The sequence below is a fragment of the Amphiprion ocellaris genome, chromosome 10 (assembly GCF_022539595.1).
Source record: "Amphiprion ocellaris isolate individual 3 ecotype Okinawa chromosome 10, ASM2253959v1, whole genome shotgun sequence".
Classification (NCBI taxonomy): Eukaryota; Metazoa; Chordata; class Actinopteri; family Pomacentridae; genus Amphiprion; species Amphiprion ocellaris.
This window is the reverse complement of record NC_072775.1, coordinates 13,968,124-13,989,585: the sequence shown is the minus strand read 5'-3', so window position 1 is coordinate 13,989,585 and position 21,462 is coordinate 13,968,124. Positions and strand designations below refer to the sequence as shown.

At 41.2% G+C, this 21,462-nt stretch overlaps 2 protein-coding genes across 3 annotated transcripts in view; one reads left to right on the top strand and one right to left on the bottom strand.

Moving 5' to 3' along the window:
- The window catches only part of sirt6 (sirtuin 6), a 66,518-nt gene that overhangs the window by 37,698 nt on the left and 7,358 nt on the right, over positions 1–21,462 (bottom strand). Inside the window, exons 3-8 of one of the 2 annotated variants that reach the window (XM_023288062.3) lie at positions 20,696–20,878; positions 19,695–19,754; positions 18,575–18,670; positions 18,409–18,489; positions 14,961–15,084; positions 13,741–14,785 (exon numbers count right to left, since the gene is read on the bottom strand). In XM_023288062.3, the coding sequence (XP_023143830.1) occupies positions 14,474–14,785; positions 14,961–15,084; positions 18,409–18,489; positions 18,575–18,670; positions 19,695–19,754; positions 20,696–20,878 (856 nt within the window). In that variant the 3' untranslated portion in view covers positions 13,741–14,473. Of the gene's footprint in view, positions 1–3,660; positions 3,737–13,740; positions 14,786–14,960; positions 15,085–18,408; positions 18,490–18,574; positions 18,671–19,694; positions 19,755–20,695; positions 20,879–21,462 lie in introns of those variants that run through there. The other variant, XM_055014465.1, reaches the window with a different exon arrangement.
- LOC111580345 (relaxin-3 receptor 1-like) lies at positions 105–5,276 on the top strand. The gene is made up of 3 exons (XM_023288063.3): positions 105–579; positions 1,896–2,339; positions 2,748–5,276. The coding sequence occupies exons 1-3, from the start codon at positions 373–375 to the stop codon at positions 3,357–3,359; spliced, it is 1,263 nt and encodes a 420-aa protein (XP_023143831.1). The 5' UTR covers positions 105–372; the 3' UTR covers positions 3,360–5,276.

The window sequence follows — 21,462 nt, the reverse complement described above, 5'->3', positions numbered from 1 at the left end:
AACACTGTGGATGAACCCCGGCGTCCATGTGTGCGCCCACGGTGCGCCATCAGGCGGCGGACTGAGCGCTACAGCGAGTATAAAAGCCTTCAGTGAGAGGATGCTGTCAGCTTCACTGACAGTCGAGGGTGCTGCATCATGTCACACTTCACACTGAACGCAAGAAAGTAGACTGATGCGGACTAATCAGCTTAGAAGTCTTCATGATATGCGCACAGGAAATGATCTCTGGCTGAGGCTTTGAGCTTAAACACAGGAGGAGAGACATGGGGATGTTTGGATCCACACCTGTGCGCACACAGTCTGCAAGTTAGCCCGACAGAGGAAGAGAAGTTGTTTGACAAAGTAAGTCGCCTTTTCCTCTACATAATCATGCAGAACGGCAGCAGCTCCTCCGGACCTCTGAGCGCTCTGAGCGTGTGCGGAGGAGAGGAGGACGAACGGGAGATCTCGGAGCTGGTCAGTCCCACAGGAGCAGCTTCCAACCTGCCCGCCTTCAACCTCTCACTCAACTGCTGGCTGCACATCCTCTCCAAGGAGTCCTCGCCGGACCTGCACGGAGACAGCGCCAACCTGGCAGTAGGTTTCTTTTACAAAACCAACGGGATAAACCCAGTAAATGTTTCGGAAGAAATAATAAATGTGCATGAATCACATCGGTGTTCGCTTGAAGACAGTTCTTACTGTGCTTGTGTTTATATTCTTTCATTTTGACTTATTTGCGCGCACTTTTGGGACCATTTAAAGTCCCTCTCTGTTTACTAATTGAACCCTTAAAAAGGTATCTTTGTGTATCAAATTTCCATATTTAGACGTGTTAAAATGGCTTTAATGTAGCTCTGCATAGTTGCTTCCTCTAAAATGTGCAGATATGTGAAGTTTCTGTCTTTCTCTCTGAACCAGCTGCAGCTCAGCACACCAGCTCACCTGACTCTGCTGATCTATGCTAGCGGTGGAGAAAAAAAAGTGAAAATCTGACAGGAAGGATACCTGAAAAAAATATGTTAACATGTTAAAAAAAAACAGTTGAAAAAAATAAAATAATAGTAAATATAAATTAAAATAACAGCAAATATCTGTAATATGATATTTTTTTCCATTGATTTACATAAAGTAAAACAGTGCAATATTAAGGTCAGAAAAATGTAAAAATGGAGACTTTTGATGTGCACAATATGTTTAACATGTAAACTAATATTTTTTTTCTGGGATTTTAGTAGACATTATCTGCAATTCAACAGGTAAAACATGTAATATCAAAAGATTAACCATTTTTCATTCCTTAATATAGATTAATTTTTCCCTAAATGTTGGCAAATATATGTAAAACAACAATAAAAACTTTTTTGTAAATTTAAATTTGGTTAAATTAGTATAATTTTACAGTCAAATCTTGTAAAAGGGTGAATTAGCATTAGAGAAAAAATATTTTTGATGTGGAGGTTATTTACAGTTTTGGCCTGTTTCTTTATGATTTAAATTATTACCCCTTTCTGTGTTGTTACCAGTTATTATATGTTATTTAGTTCAAAAAGGAAAAATCTGTAAAATTTTAAATTTGAAAACTGAAAATTCCTTTTACAGTGCACACAATGACAAATTGTAATATTGGAGGGATTTAGGTGCATGTTAAACACAGAAACCAATTCTGAGGAGGAATAATACTACTGAAAACCTCGCAATGCAAGAAGACAGGATTGGTTCCTTTGGTTTGGTGCATGAAACGCCAGACATCTGAATCTGTGCTGTTGTCATCAGTACACTGCAGTTTCAAAGCAGTCATAGCGTTGTCATCTTATTTCGCTCATGATGCGTCTTCTACCAACGTATACCAAACACCATATTGACACGTTAACAAGGTAAAAAACTTGAAAGCTATCCTTTGTGCTTGACAGGTGCGAGTCCTCATTGCCCTGGTCTACCTGGTGGTGTGTGTCCTGGGTCTTGTGGGTAACCTCCTGGCCCTCTTCCTGCTCCACTCCCGCCGTCGGGGCCACCACCACTCCTCCATCGACTGCTTCGTGATGAGCCTGGCGCTGACGGACCTCCAGTTCGTCCTCACCTTGCCCTTCTGGGCCGTGGACACGGTGTTGGACTTCCGCTGGCCCTTCGGCCGGGTCATGTGTAAGATCGTGAGCTCTGTCACCACCATGAACATGTACGCCAGCGTCTTCTTCCTCACTGCCATGAGTGTGACCCGGTACCACTCCCTGGTCACCTCCCTGAAGATGGGCAGTCCGAGGATCGCCACCGCTCGCGCCAAGTGGGCCAGTTCAGCCATTTGGGTGGTGTCACTGGTGGCCACGCTGCCTCACGCCTTCTACTCCACCACAGTCCAGGTTTGTTGAATTCAGACTCACCTGCAGTCCTGATTTACTTTGCTGTCAGTTTATCAGGGACACTTAACTTGGTTTTCCTTTGGGAGACTTTAGTAAACTGACACGAGGCCAGGAGCCAGTTAATTAACAAAAATGCCTATTTATGAGATAAAATGCATAGACTTTTAAGGGCACATCGTTCTTTGAAAGTATTTATTTTAAAATTAACTGAGCAAAAGCCAAAATGACATTACTGCAAGTTTACTACACAAAACTAATTTTAGTGTGAATATATTAACAATAAATTAACAGCCAGTTGGCGCCCTATAGGGGCCTGATTTGGCCCATCGATCCCAAGTCTAGAATCACTGCAGTAAAGGCTCTGTGTATTTGGTGAACATGATTCTGATTCAGCCGTTGTGCTTTCAGGTGTCTGCAGATGATGAGCTGTGCTTAGTTCGGTTCTCTGACTCCGACTCAGGTCACTGGGATCCCCAAGTCCTGCTTGGACTCTATCAAACACAGAAGGTCCTCCTGGGATTTGTAGTTCCCTTGATCATCATCTCTGTGTGCTACCTCCTCCTGCTGAGGTTCATCCTGAGCCGGCGCGTCGTGGGCAGTGTGATCAGTGGGAACGTCACAGAACAGTCAGAGTGTGAGAGAGGACGCCACCGACGGCGCTCCAAAGTCACCCGCTCTGTTACCATCGTGGTTCTGTCCTTTTTCATCTGCTGGCTGCCCAACCAGGCTCTGACGCTGTGGGGGGTGCTGATCAAATTTGACTTGGTTCCCTTCAGTAAAGCCTTCTACAACGCCCAGGCCTACGCCTTCCCCCTGACTGTGTGCCTGGCTCATGCTAACAGCTGTCTCAACCCGGTGCTCTACTGCCTGATCCGAAAAGAGTACAGAGCTGGGCTGAAGGAGCTTCTGCTGAGAATGTCTCATGCTGTCCAGAATGTTCTTACTTTGGCTCTGAGAGGAAGGAGAGTGGAGGAAGCACCACCCAGCATGATTATGATACACAAAGAAATCAATATGTGATTTGTTCTGTTGGAAGAAACACTTGACATTTTGGGAAATTAAGTTATTTCCTGTCTGTGTCTGTGTGGGGCGTAATATACAAACAAATATGTTCATGGGTGTGCATCAGAGGTGCTGGAAGGTGAATTTTGTCACCTTTGGACCAAACCAGGCTGGCTGTTTCCTCTTGTTTCTAGTCTTTGTGCTAATCTATCTGGTTGCGGGTTGCAGCCTCATTTAACACACAAACATAAAAGCTATGTCAGTTTTCTCTTCTTAATCTCAGTAAGTACCATATACTGTATATAAGATATGGAAGTACCTTCTGTAGAAGTCTGTAGTCTGTAGACTTCAACCTGCATTCCTTTTACCAGCCAGCAGGGGGGCGACTCCTCTAGCTGCAAAATACATCAGATTGTTTAGAATTCTATGAGAAAATGACACTACCTTTCACATAATTTGTCACCTTGGTGAGCATTTTCCTGATGAGTTCATGGTGTCTATCGCTAGTCTCAAGTCTCCTTCAACACAGGATGATGTTAATTTAGTTAATTATGGTCCCACATCCTTTGCTTAGTTCTGTCCAACATAATCGTGATTGGTTTAAAGAAATACAAACATGCCAATGTTTTTACCCCCTATATCAGAATGATAATGAGGTCCAGCCAGACTAATATGTATGACAGAATTGGCTGGCTAAGCAAGACTGTCATTTTGGCAGTGTCTGACTGTGCCTAACTCTTGACTAATCAAAAAATTAGCAAAGATGCAGAGTGTGAGAGGAGCTGAGGCAGAGTTACAGATGGGCCCCATCTGTAATTTAAAGCAGCCTTTGCCTTAATTATGCATAACTTTAACCCTAAATACAATTTAAATGAGTAAGTTTGACAAAAATGTTCTCCCCATACAGCTGTCATGGATGGAGAAGCTAGCTATAGATACTCAAATCGATTTTATATCAGTCTGTAAATGTGTGTTTTCACTGTAAAGTTGGGCATTTTAACATGGAGGTCAATGGAGATTGACAAGATTTTGGAGTCTGTCTCAAGGTGTCATTCATGTAACTGCAGTTTTTGAATTTGAACTTCGGCTTTGTCAGCACAGGAGCTTTCTGCTTGGTTCTCAGTCAGATGTCAGCCCTTGTTCATCACATTTACTTTCAGAAGCAAATTGCGATGTCTAAATTTCTAAACTCCAGACTTCAGTCTACAAACTAATGACTGACATCACGATGGCTACATCAGTCTTTTATATACAGTCCATGGCAAGTCAGCCATTAAATGTATTCTTCAAAATGTGGAACTTTTCTTTTATTACCAAAATGTTCCTTATATTTCCTCATGATTCAACTTTGCGTTGCATTTCTAACCAATCCCCTGTCCAAAATTCATAGACCAAGACCAACCTAAACAGCCACTTTTTAGCTTGATTAGGCACTTTCATGAAAAACTTCATGCCAAAATACTGCAGGCTACTTTGGAAGCAATTTTTGGGATGAATTACACATGCATTCTTGAAAATCAAAGCCTACAATCAATGTGCCCTGATTTATACTCTGCGCTGATTTATTTTTTCTTCGTACAATCAAAGTACACTGTGCTGTTTGAATAGTTGACCTGTAAAGTGATATCTGTACTTTGCATCTCAAACACCCACACCCACATGAAGAAAGAGGGATTATCACAGTACCTTTCAGATTCATGTCTATAATACGTATATTTTGTGTTATTGTTGGTAACTGCATTTGGACACTGGAGTATGCCACATTTCACCCTTCATATGCAATCAAAATTACCTCCGGGACATTTGCCATTTAGTGTTTGATGCTCATGTGAAACTGTCAAGAGATTTTCTCTGTGTCTGTTTTGCTGTACCACCGTGAATGGTTTTGTAAATACATGTGTGTTCTGTGACATTAAATAAAACGTGAGGACAAAAGCGATTAGTGACGTCTCTGGAAAGTTAATCTCTCCTGCCGTCACCACAGCGTCACGAGGAAGAGGGAAACGAGGCAGCTGCACAAAAGCTGTTCCACCATTTTGCCCTTTTGCAACCTTTAAATTTTGATAGTGGATAACCATCTTCAGCCACCTACAGATAGTTCCTGACATACAAATACCACACACACCACACCACTAGTTTCTCCATTGTGTGCCACTCTGGTTGTAATTGCTTCTCCAAAGAATCGCGGATATATTCAGCAGGTCTCCCTGTGGGCTCGAAGCCAGATGCTCACCAAGGGAACCTGCAAGTTGCGGGCAGATGACAATCAAAGGTGTGATTTTCGAGCTAGTGCTGTCCAACAATCTGTCAAATCTCTTCTTCAAATTACTGCCCAACCATCACAGTTCTCTGTGTTACCAAGAAAAAATGTTCTTCTACTGAGATGTGTCAGTGTTTTCACAAATTTGATGAGTTTCTTCAGAGAAACTGAACTGTTTTCTCATCAACACAATAGACAGAGTTCTCCAACCATAATGGCACAGGAGGCGAGAGCATCTACGGGGAGAAGTTTGAGGATGAAAACTTCCACTACAAGCATGATAGGGTGGGTCTGCTGAGCATGGCCAACGCTGGGCCGAACACCAACGGCTCGCAGTTCTTCATCACTACCGTCCCTACGCCGCACTTAGATGGTTGTGTACAATCAGACAGCTCCCTCCATTACAGTGACAGTTAAAAAAACAACAAAAAACAGGAAACATCTGACAGATACAAGCACTACAATCTTCTGTGTGTCCAGCCATTCATTTTCAAGTACAGGGAGCGATTTCACAGAGCCCCTCCGATGGAAAGCACTTAAAGAAACCCATATGAGTGTCATCCACGTGTCTTCATGCACAGCCAGCCTGGATTACTGCTTTAAAACAATTAGAGACTCAAGATGTTTATTTCCCACAAGGACACTGTCAAACATGATGAGTGAATGACACACTATGTATAGAGTCAGAGAAATGGGTTAAAGTCAGTCATGCTCGGAGGTGATACGCCAAGAACATGCAAATGACATGGTGTGTTAAAACATCAGCAAGGACAGCTGAAGAAAAATGTGTTCTTAAACACAACAGAGCAGTTATTTTTGCATGCAGGGGGATTTAGATTGTGCTGTAAAATGTGCTGTTTGACTCAGGGCCCAGCCTCACGGAGCTCAATTGGGAGACGAGGACCTTGAATGCACATCATTTCCACAAGCAAAGCAGCAAGGTAATTTGCACAGGGTTCACGTACTCTGCACAAGATGAAATGCAGCCAGCTTCTGCTGAGAAAGTGCTATCACTTCAGTAAGGAAACACTCCTCTGTGGGGGAGCACATGCACTGCAAAGAAGGAAGGGGAAGGAGGAGGAGAGAGTGTGTGATAAATACTCCATGACATATTAAAATGGCAATCTCGATTTTCATTAAGGACCCCCTCTGGTGAAAATTAAGTTTTCCCCTTGTTAACGTATCCATATGCTGCAGTGAGGAGTGGAGGGGTAGGTGGAGAGAGATGTGGGGGTTGCCTAGATCTGCACATTATAGAAGAAACTGAGGGTTACATATCAGTCTTTTTTTTTTTTTTTTTTTTAAAGGGATTATTTCCATGATAAATGCCATGACTCCCTCTGGTTAGTGATTTAACCCCTAGAAAAGTCATCTCTGTGCATCAACGTTACATATTTTTAAGTTTATTTTTGCTGGAAAAAGAACCCCCCTCCTACCTCAAAATGGCTCGGAAGTAATTCTGCATCATTGCTTCAACATCACTGCAAATTTATGTAGCCCCCATCTCTCACTCCACCCGACCTCATACCATTTGCTGCAGCTCGAGCACACCGACTCACCTCCAACTCTGTTCAAACACTCTGAAACTAGTGTACATTACACAAAATCCATCCATTCATCCATTATCTGTACACTGCTTAATCCTTATTTGGGTCGCGGGGGAGTGGAGTCTATCCCAGCTGACTTAGGGTGAATGGACAATTCAGAATCACCAATTAACCTCAGCATGTTTTTGGACTGTGGGAGGAAGTTGGAGTACCCAGAGAAAACCCACATATGCACAGGGAGAACATGCAAACTCTATGCAGAAAGATCCGGGGCCAGAACGCCAACCAGGGCTCTTCAAGCTGTGAGGTAACAGTGCTAACCACTGATCCACTGTGCAGCCCACTACACAAAGTCCATCCATCCATCCTCTATACACCGCTTAATCCTCACTAGGGTCTCGGGGGAGCTGGAGTCTATCCCAGCTGACTTAATGGATACCTTGGACAGGTCACCAGTCTATCGCAGGGCTACAACACAAAGTCAAATTCTAATACTGGAGTAATTCAACTATGAATATTAGAACCAGAAACCAACTCTGGAAAGAATGAAGATACCAAAATTTTGCTCCACTATGCTGGTCAACAGGTGGTTTCTAAAGTTTGTTACATATGAAACTATATCTGTGTCTCCGAGACTATCATCTGTACTCTGCAGTTTCAAGGTAGAAATACTCAGCCATGGTGTTGACTGCTCGATTCACACGTGTTGTGTTACAGCATATAAAAACACCTGAGGGACATGCTAACAAGGTTTTAAAAAGAGGCACTTGATTTCCACCATAGGGGTCTTTAAATACTGCAGGGATTATTGGAAATGAAGAAGCAGCCACAGGAAGCTGCTAGATGAAGTACTGCAGGCAACAGGCTGCACACCTCCAGCTTTTTAGAGAGGTAGTCACTTTTAATTTTCATTTTAACCTGCTGTTCAGAGACTCATGCTGTGTGCAACATTAAATCTGGTCACATTTGCTCACAGGATGATGGAAAGCAGACCAATTATTACCTTACTTCTTTGCTGAATTATTAATAAAGAAATAAATTATTGTCGAGCTGTAGTATGAAACCGCATTTGCTGTCACCAAACAACCAGGACTGAAATCTGTAGGCTTCACACTTAAATGTGCTGCAGTAACATAAATGTCAACAAAGTCCACTTACTAGCTTTATTCAAAGCTTTTAACTTCAACAGTCTTTGGTAGAAAAACTATGACACACAAAGTTCCAGCTGAAGTCTCACAGTTTTCATCACAACTGCAGCAATCCAAATCTCCTCAAGCTAATTTTTCTAGCTTTTTGTTTAACTTTCAGCTGTATCCAAAATGTCCATGAATGTAGCTGAAATATCTGGTTACAACTCAACATGAGTTTTCAACTACATTATCATGAAAACCGTCCCAAGTGGTTAAAAGCTTTGGCTGAACTGGCTCAGCTACCCCTCAGGTCACTCTTTGCTCAAAGACTCAATTACTAGCTTTAAAAAAATAATTACAGCCTTAATGACGAAGTCTCTGAGATGCTGTTGAAAGGTCAACTACACCTTAGCTTAATTAAAGATGTGCTTAACAGCTTTTCTAGAGCTCTCACCATCGCGTCACAGGCTTCATCATGAAGAGCCTCCATATGCAAGTCACACTCATGTAATGAGGCCACCCTCCTTAAGAGCTTACAGTCACTTCTTCTGGTCCTTGAAAGCTGCAGACAAAGACAATAACTGGAGTTTGACTTCGGATAAATTCGCCAAACTTTTGTGAGGGTCAGAATGAACGGTCATGCAAGGACCCAGGTACGGTTTATCCAGTCAAGATGAGAGCACCTCAACTGTTAAGAGGAGCTTGAAGCAGAGGCATGTCAGATTCAGTTTCATACAGCTAACCTGCTGAGTTATCGTTGTAGTGCTGTGAGCTGGAGTTGACCTCTGAGTCCACCTGCTGATTTCTGGTAAAACCATTAAAGGTTTTCTGTTGCACTTGTGACATTCTGGGTGTTTTCCTGTTACAAAAAAATAGATTTCTTCTGTCTGACAGTGGATTGTTGTGCCACTACCCTGCAGCAAATCATGTCATTTATTTAAACTTTTTTAGAGCTGAGGTTAGTGACCTTGATTTTAATAAACCAACCAGTTATGGCATTTTCACCCAAACTGACCATTTGCTTTGCTTTTGAAGTTCAGAAAGCAGTTTTTTGAATCACAAACATCACCTGATTGCACTGCATTTTTACCGCTTCGCCTTCAAAATCCTTCAACTGGAAAATTTTCAATTTGTTTAATTATCCAGGAAAATGTCACTGACAGCATTTAACTGCCACCAAAAAGGATGCAAAATTTGGATCCGTATTTTTTAATTGAATTCTTCACAAGTATTAACCATCACATCATATATCCATGAATTTTATTTGACTATATGATGAGCTGATTGCTGCTGCAAAGACATCTCCACACAGTCTCGACGTCTTTAACAATCCAAACTGTTCTCATTTATTTTTTTCAATGTGGAAGCTTTCTTGATAACACTTTTCAAAGCAGCTTTTTGCAGTCTATAGCCTTATCCTTCGATACAGGTAAATTAAATGCAATGACCTTTACTTCAACTGTTCGGTTTACATCAAAACATTTGCTGGTAGGATGTTTTGAGCACTTAATGCTCCCTGCTCAGAGCCAGTAAGACATATGACTCACATTCAGTTTCACTAAAGAAAATGGACAAAGTCACATTTCTCTTTCAGTTGGTCATGAAAGTGCCTGAAACGTCTCAGTATTTCTGAAATGGTCAATGTTATTAAAAATAAATCACAAATTGGGATAAAAGCTTCGCGCTGCCTGGACTGCTGCCAACTGTCATCTTCATCAGGACAAAGAGCGAGCTCACAATGAAATAATCTCCTCTTAGCAGCTACAGCTCAATTTAGTCTTTTTGAACATTTCACCTGTATTTATGAGTAAATTACAGCGCTTTTCATTTGTTGCACTCAATTCTGGTGTTAAGCAAATAGGTACAGGTTGCCAAATTGTCTCTTGTCTTTAACTTTTTGAACATGTTCCTTACATTTACAATTTCACAGCAGTTCATTCTATTTGTTGTCAGAACAAAATTTAATTCTGTGGATCTGCTGTTACTACCATCTGAGGGAGACTCAATTAACTTCTTCTGGGTTTTAACTTTGAAACTTGGTTTTCCGGTGTATTTGACTCATCAGGAAAGATAGCATGACACTTCAGTCCCTACTGAGTGAAATAGAGTCTGGATAGAGATAAGAGGAAGCTTTTATTTCTTTAAATTGGATGTCCTGCCGTTATCAGGAGTTTTCCGACAAAACAGAACCTTTTGAAGATTGAATAACATGTCTGAAATGTTGAGACATTCATTTTAAAGCATAGCCTATTGAAAGTGTTTTACGTTATCATGCATCCTTTAGTGTCTCTCTCATCATATCGCATTCACTTTTCAGTGTCTATCTTTCTTTTTTTGCAATACTCAGCCTTTGACAGCATTTAGAACTTCAGCTTTCTTATTCAGAGGCTCGCTTGAGCTCACTGACGCTGAATGGGGTTCTCGATAAACAGGCAAGCAGACGCTACTTCTATGCTTTGCTCTGTCAGCCATGTGGGAGGTTTAGCTGTCTAGAGACAGTTTGTAGCAGGATGTTCTGACCTCGCTAGCTCCATTCATTGTTCTCACTTTGCTTAAAAGCATTCCAAAAGCTACCAGTGAAACCCTTTCACAGAGCATGAAGCCGCCACTGATGTTTCACAGCAGGACTTGTGTTAAAAGGTTTATGAGCTGCGGCTGCTCCCCTCCAGAAGTAGCACTTGGAATTTCAACTCAAGGGTTTGATTGGGGCTTCATTGGGCCAAAAAATCTTTGATGCAGTCTCCTGTCTGTGTGCCAGCTCCAGGCATGCTGTCGCTGACTGGCTCCTTATGGCCACTCTGCCATTTAGCCCAGACTTATGAAGAGATGTACTGATTGTTGTCCTTCCAGAGAGGACGGCCTTGACAGCCAGCAGGACTCTGATGCAGATTCTCTGACCACTGTTTTTGTTGCTGAGCTTAAGAGGATGAGCAGCTGTAAAAACAACATGTTTGGCACTATATATAATTTCTGCTTTCTTCTGGTAGAGCCTGTAAACCCGAATGCTCCACAGATTTGATGCTGTTCTTTTGTTATGTGCCGCCTCCTCCTCCTCCTTCTGTCCCTGAATCTTACGCAGCTCCTTAGAATAAATGGCTCTGAACTACTCTGGCATCTGTTAGAGATATTTAGGAAGACAGTATGCCTTTTAATACATTCCCTATGGTCTGCACTGATCAGGTGGATGAAACTGACACTCATATAGATACTCATACAATACATTTGAATGCCACAGCAAATAGTGAATAGGTAAAGGGCACTCCACATTGAATTTCCTTTGAACAACTGAGAAAATAAGCCAGAGGATGTTATTACGGTTTTCAAGAGTGGTCTCTTGGTATTGACAGAAAAATGACTTTACTCAGAGGGAGCATGGAGTATTCAGGCAGGATTATTTCATCATGAAGGGTCTATTGAAAAATGCTACTTGTTACATTATGGGAAATGCCTACTGTCCAGCAACGCCATTATACTAGACCTGACAGACTAATGGGACCCTGATACCTCAATCTACTGTAAACAACAGGAATAGACAATGATTCTCTACATGGGGCTTGTGGGGTTCTAACATAAATGTGAGGGGACAGAAAAAACATCAAGAATCTGTAACTTTACCACCTTCTCAGCCAACAAAAAACCCTTTATACTTGCTGAAATACTCACAACTGGTGTCTAGAATATGTGACGAAGGGCTGCACTTATTCTGTGATTCCATTTAAACAATCACAGGCCAAAAATGTTGACAACCACCAGCTTCAGAGACATTAAAGAGATAACCATCTCTGTATAAACACATAAAAACAGACACACACCTAACAGCCACATTATAACCACTGACAGGTGAAGTGAAAACCATTTTTCATCTTGTTATAATGCAACGTTCTGTTGGGAAACCTTAAGTCCTGACATTCATGTGGATGTTTGACATGTACCACCCACCTAAGCATTGCAGGTCAAGCAACACCCCACCCCTGATGGCAACAGCAGTCCTTGATGCCAGTTCCCACCCTCAGCAGGACAATGCAACCCGACACACCACAAAAACTGCTCAGGAGATGCCTGGGGAACACAACAGAACTAAGGCGTTCACCCGGCTTCCGCATTCCCCAGATCCAAATCTCACTGAGCATCTGTGGGATGTTCCAGGATAAGAATGATCTAGGTAGGTCCTTGATGTCCATGCCCCACTGGGTCAAAGGAGATTTAGCAGCATGAAGGAGACAAAAACAATATTAGGCAGGTGGTCATGATGTTATGCCTGTCTGGTGTATATTTATGTATAATTTGTGTATGACTTCTGCAATGGTCTAAAATGTGTTTTGTGAGGTCACTGTAACCTTTCACTTTTAAAACTAAATACTAATTAGTTCATTCTTGAGTTCAAGTGTGTTTGTTCCAAATTTGAAGAAACTTTCTCAAGGCGTTCAAGAGATATTGCGTTCACAAAAATGGGATGAATGGATAGGCAACCTGAAACATGATGCCCCTGGCCTTGGCAGTGAGGCGACATAAAAAGGGGCTCAATGCACTGCAGAGCTGAAGTGCAAACATTGACCTCATGAGCAGTGAGGGCCACACATGATTAAAAACAATTTAACATCAGTCACAACCTTAAAACCCCACAATTCAGTGTTCTGTTGTAAAAAGGCAGCAGCCTCCCCTGGCAGGACAATGCACCCTGCTGCACTACAAAAACTGCCCATGAAATGTGTTGACCTGGCATCCAAACTCCCCTTATTCCAATCATATCGAGTATCCACAGCTGCACTGGAACAAGTCGCATCCAGGGGGCACCCACCTGCAACCCACTGAACCCAAAGAATCTGCTGCCAACATGCCGAGACCTGACATCACAGGACACTTCCAGAGGTCTTGTTTCCATGCTCCGATGAGTACAAGATGTTTTGAGCGACACGATGCGAGGCAAGTGGTTTAAATATTCAGCCAGTCTAATTACTGCAAGCGTGTATTTAAACTGCAGCTGCCGTGTTTTCTGGCTGGAACATCTATTGCATATATAAAAAGATAAAGTGCCTTAATAGGATGAAGAATATTCAACATCGGGTATGCAGCAACATGTTTTTTCTGTAGTAATCATGTATTCATACAAACACCTGCGGCCCACTGTTAAAAAGGAGACAGAAAATTAAGGCAAAATTGAGTTTTTTGAGGGTATTTAGGTTGTTAAGAAAATGTAATTATGCTTGTCTTACTTCGTTCCATTAAGGTCACTTCTTGAAAAGGATTGATTATAATATTCATTTACAAGACAGTGATAAAAGAAGCAAATTTAAAAAGGAACATAGTGTATAGATGTTGACCTGCGAGATGATAATGAGATTTCATTGCAAATGTAATCACACATTATCTCAAAGGAGCACCGGCTTTCTTCATTTCCTTTTAAATGCTGGCCTACATTTGGAACTAGACCACTGGTGACAGACATGAAGCGCATACAAAAGATGCTACCACAAAACCGTTGTGTTTATTGCAAAATGTAATTATACTGTATATTTTTTTAAAAAAACAACAAAAAATGGGACGAGTCATTTTCCTTGGGAGTATACAGATCTTTCCTGAGATGAACATATTTTCCTAGAAGCACAGAGTGTGATTAGTTTGTGACCAGGTTTAACTTAAAATTCCCCTCCAACTGTATCAGACTTGGAGATGCTCTCTTGATATTTCTTTACGTGGCATATCAAACCATGGAGTCTTTAAAGACAAAATCTGCAGGGACACGATGTGGAGCACATGGCTATAAATAAAGCTTTTAATAAGGTACCTTATTAAAAACGTTATTTATAATGATGTGCTCCAGATCTCACCTCATTATTCTGTCTGTTAAAGAACTGCTTCTCCAAGTTAGATAACACGCAAAGATGCCGCATGCTGTGAAAGAAGGAACACTGACATCCCAGTCACAAGGTTTCTTATTAGGCAAAAACAACATATTCAATCAACCTTCTGAGAGGAGGTCAATTTGTGAGACTTGCTGGCTCTCGTGGATGTGAAGTGAGTGTGATAAATCTGCGATTAAGAAAACCACTACAGTACTAGAAAAGTCCTTGTTCCAGAAGATAAGAGGAATCTCTGTCCTCCAAGAAACTGATCAAACATGTCGCCCACAGCTGTAAGCTTTGTTTCTGGACGGGTTTGTGTTATGAACTTACTGCAAGGGAAAAGCACCTGAGGCTATTTCTCTTCATTTATTTCTGCTGAAGAGTCAGCTCTCTCCCTCTTTACTGAAACTGCCTCCTCCTTCACATTGTCTGTTAGCTGAGTCGCTTCTCTTTTCCTCTCCTCTTTAATAGGCTCCTTTTTCACCTTGTCCTTTGCATTAACGCTTCGTGGTGGTTTCATATCGCCGGTGGACTCAGAGGTGGCCGTGGACGTCTCGCAGACAGTCGGTCCCTCCCATTTCGGGATGTCCAGTTCCAGCAGCTCCATCAGCTGTTTCATCACATCATCCACGTAACCATGGATACGCAGGTGTGCATGCTTATCCTGCAAGACAGAAAATTACACCACTGAACATGGAGATACTGGAAAGAGCATGAGAAATGCTTCAACCAGAATTTTGCTTTTGATCTGTGCACGTCATTTGAACAGACCATTTCATGTTTCCAAGATGAAACACTGACTGTGTGTAGGAGCGACGTGACGCATGACTGATACTCACATGTTTGGTTGGCTGCAGGTTGACAATAACTATTTTCCCTCCCTTGCGCTTGGTGAGGAGCGGGAGGTCTCCACTGGGTTTGATCTGCATCGACGTGCCCAGAGTCAGCGCCAGGTCTGCTCGTCTGCGTACCAACAGGTGACGATGAACGTATCATGAACAAGAGTTGTGACGTCTTTGACATTCTCATGATTTTCCTGTTATTCCTTTGGGTAATTAGTAAAATTGATGGCGTAAGCAACTCTACTATATGTTTCTGTTTGCACAAATTCTTCGTTCTTCCTTTTTTTGTGTGTGTGTAACTAGTTTTGCACCGTTTCTTGTGATAACATCATTTAAACATCACAAAATTGGGTCCTTTCCTCAATTAATACAATTAATTTCCTCACACATATGTTTTATCAATGATGTATCACAAAAAGAAGCCTAGTTCAAGCAAATAGGCAGCATATTTAGAGCTAGTGTGGGGGACTAATTAACCAAAACCAGAAAAATGCGTCTCATCTCCCACAATGTTATTCTCAAAGCCAGTAAAAAAATTCACATTGACCAGATTGCTATACATCTGGCTTTTGCAGTGCAATACAAACTGAGAAAAAAATGACTCCACAATTTTTGACACCAGAAAGACAAATGAAACCCATATGTGCTCAGCATAATCTTAAAGAGCAAAAGTTGTAAAATCTTGCTAATAGGAGTTGAGGTTTTTGACTGAGCAGCAGAAGTTCAAGAGGAATCAAATCTCAGTGAATTTTCAGCCTGACTCATGGAGAATGCTGCAGGTAGCGTCACCATGGCAACCTTAATGATGTGGCAACACACTGCTGACATTTTGTAATTAACATCTTCTCTACTCTCTGTGCTTTTAAAAACACGCTTGACGGGCCTTTCTGGTGCACTGCTGCTACATCATGTTTCCACACTACAAGACACATGGATTTGCACACATTTCAACGTCTCTCTCTGGAAAATACTGTCTCAGTCCAGTTTTATTCAAAAGTCTCTCGCAGTTGAAGTCAAACGACCTCTCTGGTCATTGATTTGATCTTAAAAACTCATTTCTGTATATCCTGTGTATCAGCGTTACACATTTAGATATTTATCCATGAAAAATATTCAGTTTCTGCTTTAAAATGTATAGATACAACTCTAAACAGTCGCTTCTTTCACAGTGTGTAGATCTAATAAGTTCTTGCCTCTCTTTTCACCCACCCATCCCCACTCACTGCAGCTCAGCACACCGGCTCACTTATGACTCTGCTCCAACATTGTAAAACTACTCTACACTACACAATGGCAAGTTGTAATACTGAAGTAAAGTAGCCACACACCGATTCTGGAGGAGAATAACGAAGCGGAAAGTGGACAGAACTGGTTCCTTATGTTTGTTGAATATGAAATTCCAGAAGTCTAAATCCATGTCTTTGACATTGCCATCGGTACAGTGCTGTTTCAAACTGAAAATGTGCAGCAATGACACTGACTATAGCTCATGATGTGTCTTCTAGCACACAAACAACACCATTTAGACATGTTGTCAAGGTGACAAATCATCGGAGGAGGGGTTGTAATGGAACATTTCAGCTGAAAGCCTGCCGCACTGCCTGTAGGCACCAACGTCCTATTACACTTGAACTTGTTTTAAGGCATTTATCCAGGTTTTCTCCTGACTAGATCCTTGCTTGTGTTGTATCTACTCTCTGCAATTTCTCCAGGAATTGCACAGTCTAGTTCAGGGGTATTCAACTAAAATCCGAAGAGGTCCAGTCAGAGAAAGTTCATTAAAGCAAACATTCAGAACATCATAAAGTCTAACTTAAATTAGTGTGATACATGTTGATGCAACCTAGTAGTTTTACTAGCATCTGCATGTAATCAATAACTGACTGTCAAATAAAATAAATTCAGTACGGTTCAAAACGTTTTAACATTTATTAATAAATAACTTTTGATATAACTGTACATCTTAAAATAAAGTGAAGAACTTCAAAAAATGTAAGCAAAATTGAACACTTTCACATTATTTTCCCTGTCTTATATCACTCCCGTTACATCCCCTGCTGCTTAATAGGAGAACTGAGCTGCAGCTTGCCCTGCCAGTATTTTGAATCGTGGTCTGAATGGTGTCAAGGTCATTCTCAAACACATTTGGAGCTGATTGCTGAGTCTGGAACTATAGTTAGTCTTGATTATGTTCATAGTTGAGAAAGCTTCTTCCTCTCGGTGTCGCTTTATTTTTTATTTTTTTTGGTCTGTCCTCTGTGTCTCAACTGTTGTCTGAACGCAGAGCTGTGATGTGTAGTGCCTGCATTGCAGAAACTTCATTGGCTGTGTAGCTTCATGTGGGATGGCTGAACTCGTATGTAATTGGTCTGTGTGGTTCCTGAGCTGATAACCAATGCCATTAACACTGGAAAAGCTGCACCAGTAAAACAGAAGAAACCCCTCAAATTTAAAATCCCATTACAATGTACTGAATACAGGTCTGGGGTTGTATAAGGGCGTCTGGGTTTCCGGATCTGGACCGCGATCTGCCCGTTAGTGACCCCTGGTCTAGTTTATACATGCAGTTGTGTATTAAATAGTCATACTGATAGGAAGGTTAATGCAGTTTTATCACAAGTGAAACAGAACAATGTAGTAATGTTTACCAAAGAGCAAGATTCACTAAAAAGTTTGCACGACATAAAAAAGACTTGCAAAATAAACTTCGAGCATATTTAGCATATACCAAGTAATTACTCAACTTTTTTTTTTTTTTTAGCTGGGTGCACTTACAGAACTTGGTAAATGCATATTTCACATTGCAGTGTTTTCAAGGGCTGCAGCACCGTTCGGAATTCAGACATAAGCACAGCTTTGATTAAGATTCAGTTATTTTTCATACATTCCTCCCTGACACAAACAAACAACTGCCTGAAGTGAGTTCAATGGTCAGAGCTTCAAATCTCTGTAATTTAAATGGTAATCACGCATCTGTTATGGGTCATGGACAGCACATCATGGTGACACATACATCTCATTCATCCTCCTGCTTTGTAAATGCATAATAAGGGCTTTTGTGGCTGAAGGCAATGAATGAAAATACTGACACTGAAGAGGAAAATGGTAACATTAAAGCAAACTGCAATGCATACATAAACCCTGATAGGATTTCTAAATAAGGACTAATTTGCATGTCAGTATAATGACAGCGGAGCAGCAGAACTCTTAAGAAAATAGGTCAAAAACATTATTTCACCTATTTCAGTTTACAGGTCATATCTAAACAATTACTTGTGCTTTAAAGAAATGAGATGAAACAGGGATGTGAGTGGAAATCAGGAAATAAAATAGTGTGCACTGTGTTACTAGGCCATCAAGATGTGATGAAACAAATTACACCTGTAGTATGAAGTAAAAAAGAGAGAAACGAAGTACAAACTACTGCGTGTTTTTTTTGTCTCACCTGCTTGCATCATCTGCTTTGTTCAGGTCTCTGTCAGGAAGAGCATCCTCCCAATCCAGTATAGTGCTGATCAGCTTCCCTCTTTTGTAGTTAAGAACACGCCAGATATTCAAAGACTGCGAGTTGGTTTGTAAGTTCAAAGTGCACAAGCTCAGTCACGCATTACCTGCAGGCTCTCAGTCCTCTGGATCGAACCACATCACAGTAACGTCCTGTCGGTTTCAGCCCCATCACACCGATCACCTTTTCTCGAACGTACTGCCTGGAAAAAGCCACACTTTAATTCTCAATGCATGCATGGAAAAAAAGACAAGGCTGCTAAGAACCACCAAAAGCAACATCGATCTATACATGAAACATGATAATATACATTTATTGTCCACTTTAATAGATAGACCAAACAGCTTTTGTTTCCCTTAGAGCCTTCAAGGAAAACATAACCTCAAGAAAATTCAGATTTTTTTACTTCAGGGATGTTGGAGACTTTACAGCATCATGCATCTGCTCCAAAACTATTCAAACAGAGAACATTTGTTCTTCAGCCCTCCTGTTCCACATCCTCCCAAAGGCAATCTAGCGACTGAGACGGTGCAGCTCACTGAGGTAAAGTGAGGTCATTGTCTTGTTCCTGGAAACATGTTGAGATAATGAGTGTACATTAACCTGTTTGTTTTTCTCTGGAAGAGAGCAGATTGGATTGGGAGGATTTGGCTCCAGATAACTGGCAACATTTAGTACTGTGCTGTCACTTGTGTGCAGAGAAAACACTCCTCATATGATTGCACTTGATGTGTATTTTAGCTTTTGCTTTTATCCCTCAGAAGTGCAAGGCCCTATGATTACTTTTGCTGCTGCGGGCTATCTACTCGATTGTTCAACAGCGGTGTGTTTAGGCCACCTGCAAGCCAGCTGAGCTTCTATCTGCGTACTTTCTTATGAATATTAACAAGTGCGGCTTTTCTCATTTGACCTTTCTTATCGATAAGGTGTCTTCGATCACAGAACTGCCACTATGCTGCACGGTCTGCGACCCGTACAGCCCGTGCAAATCCCAGCAGGAAGATGCTCGAAATACCACGATGACACAATCAAACACGAGAAGTTGGAAAACGTGGATACTGAACATTCTAGTGTGAGGTGAAGAGCAGCTGATCCTCTCGTCTGCATGCTTTATGGATTATGCAGCAGTCGCATTAGTGCAACTAATAAGATGACAATGATCGGAGTTTCAAGATCGAAACATGACTGTGTGCTGCTTGTGTGTGCATGTGTGGGTGCGCACATACCTGCCACATTTTTCACACTCCTCCACAAACATGTTCCCATGAAGCTCTGATAACATGTCTCTAAGAGGAAGAGGCAGAAAGGCAGAAAGATCACAAAGGTGATTTTCATTTAAATTATTGTCTCCAAAGTTAAAAGTAAATGTCAGGACTCTTAAGCACAACTTTTCCTCTGTCCTTCATGTGACTTGTTCTCTAATTAATATTCTGAACACTCGTATTCATTTCTGGGGTTCATTTGGCACCTGTGCAGATTAGTGCCAACCAGCATACCTCACAAGTTTGTCTGCTGTCTCAATAATTTCCTGGGAGAACTAATGCTGTGCTGTCTGGCTTCATTAAGGGTGGAGGAAAAGCGAAGAAGTGTCTTCCAGGGAAAGCAAATCTTCCAACATGAGTACGGGCTTGACGTCTAAAACGAATTAAAAATAGGGGCTCTTGGCCTTTGGTTGGTCCAATAGTACTTGATCATTCAGTGTCAAGGCAAACATTTTCTATTACACTGAGTATACTTCAAGTTATTAACAGTGTGGCAGCTTTAAATTCAAAACAGTCACAACCCAACATGTAAAAAATAGGTGTAAAAAGCAAGGTTTATCTCAGACAACTTAGAATGCATTTTAAAATTGAGTAAAATATGGGAAATGAATAATAATAAAACTACTACAATGTGGTTGCTTCCTGATTAATGATACTTTCGCTCCATGTTCTGAAAAAGCACCTCCTGTCTACTTATATATTTACCCTTTTCTTCACTCACTCTACTTAAACTCCAAAGCTCTTTACACAACTTAGCTGGTGATATCACTAAACTGCAGTGTGTGTATTTGCATATGAATAACATTGTTGTCTGTATTCGGACAGCGTTGTGAAAATGATGAAAGTTGCTGTAGTCATGCTACATACATCTTCAAAGCTACACTAATCCATATTGTATATGAGATAAAATGCAACTGCATACAGCTATGATGTGCGTTCGATATTATCACAATCAGGAAGGTTACCTGGGGAAGCCTGATCGAACATGCAGGCCGTCCACATTTTGGCTGATGAGATACTTGAGGTAGCCGGCCCTCTGCAGTCCCAGGAGGGCCATGTGAGTTAAGCTGGGGCGGGCATCTTCAAAAGTGGTATCAAAGTGAGGTGACTCACCCTTTTGTTCTAACGTCCAAACCCCCTTCGGACCCCTGAGAGAGAACGTGGTGATGAATAAATGGAGCAGGCGTTAGCAGGATATGACAGCTTGTAATATAATGGGCGGACTGGAGATGATATAGATGTCTACATCTTTTATGTGGGTTTGTATCCATGGCTGTGTATTAACCCTAAGAGCACTATGATAATCTCAAGATAAATTATCTACCTTTTCTTTCAAGCTAAACTTTCATCTTGGTCATTATGAGGGCTATCCATACATGCTGTACCTTGTTTTCACCAGAGGCTCTTCAGATCTAACATCGTTTGATATAATAATGAATGCACATTTTGTACACTAGCCTTTATATCAAGGGAAAACAATATAAAACCGTTTTTACTTGTATCTCACTATTAAATGCTGGCAGTAAAGATATATTTTCAGAATTGTGCAATATTAGAACAATGATGATTTGGCAATTTGAAGGAATACATATTTAGTGCATAATGGAAATAAATGTCATTGTTTTATGCACTAGAGTGTTCACACATAGGGGCCTACTTGCACATGCACTACCAGTCAAAAGTTTGTACACACCTTCTCATTCAAGGCTTTTGATGTATTTATACATTTATA

Coding starts and splice junctions, on each gene's coding strand:
- LOC111580345 (XM_023288063.3), top strand. CDS start 373: ATGCAGAACGGCAGCAGCTCCTCCGGACCTCTGAGCGCTCTGAGCGTG. Junction 580..1,895: donor GAGACAGCGCCAACCTGGCA/GTAGGTTTCTTT, acceptor TGTGCTTGACAG/GTGCGAGTCCTCATTGCCCT. Junction 2,340..2,747: donor TCTACTCCACCACAGTCCAG/GTTTGTTGAATT, acceptor TTGTGCTTTCAG/GTGTCTGCAGATGATGAGCT.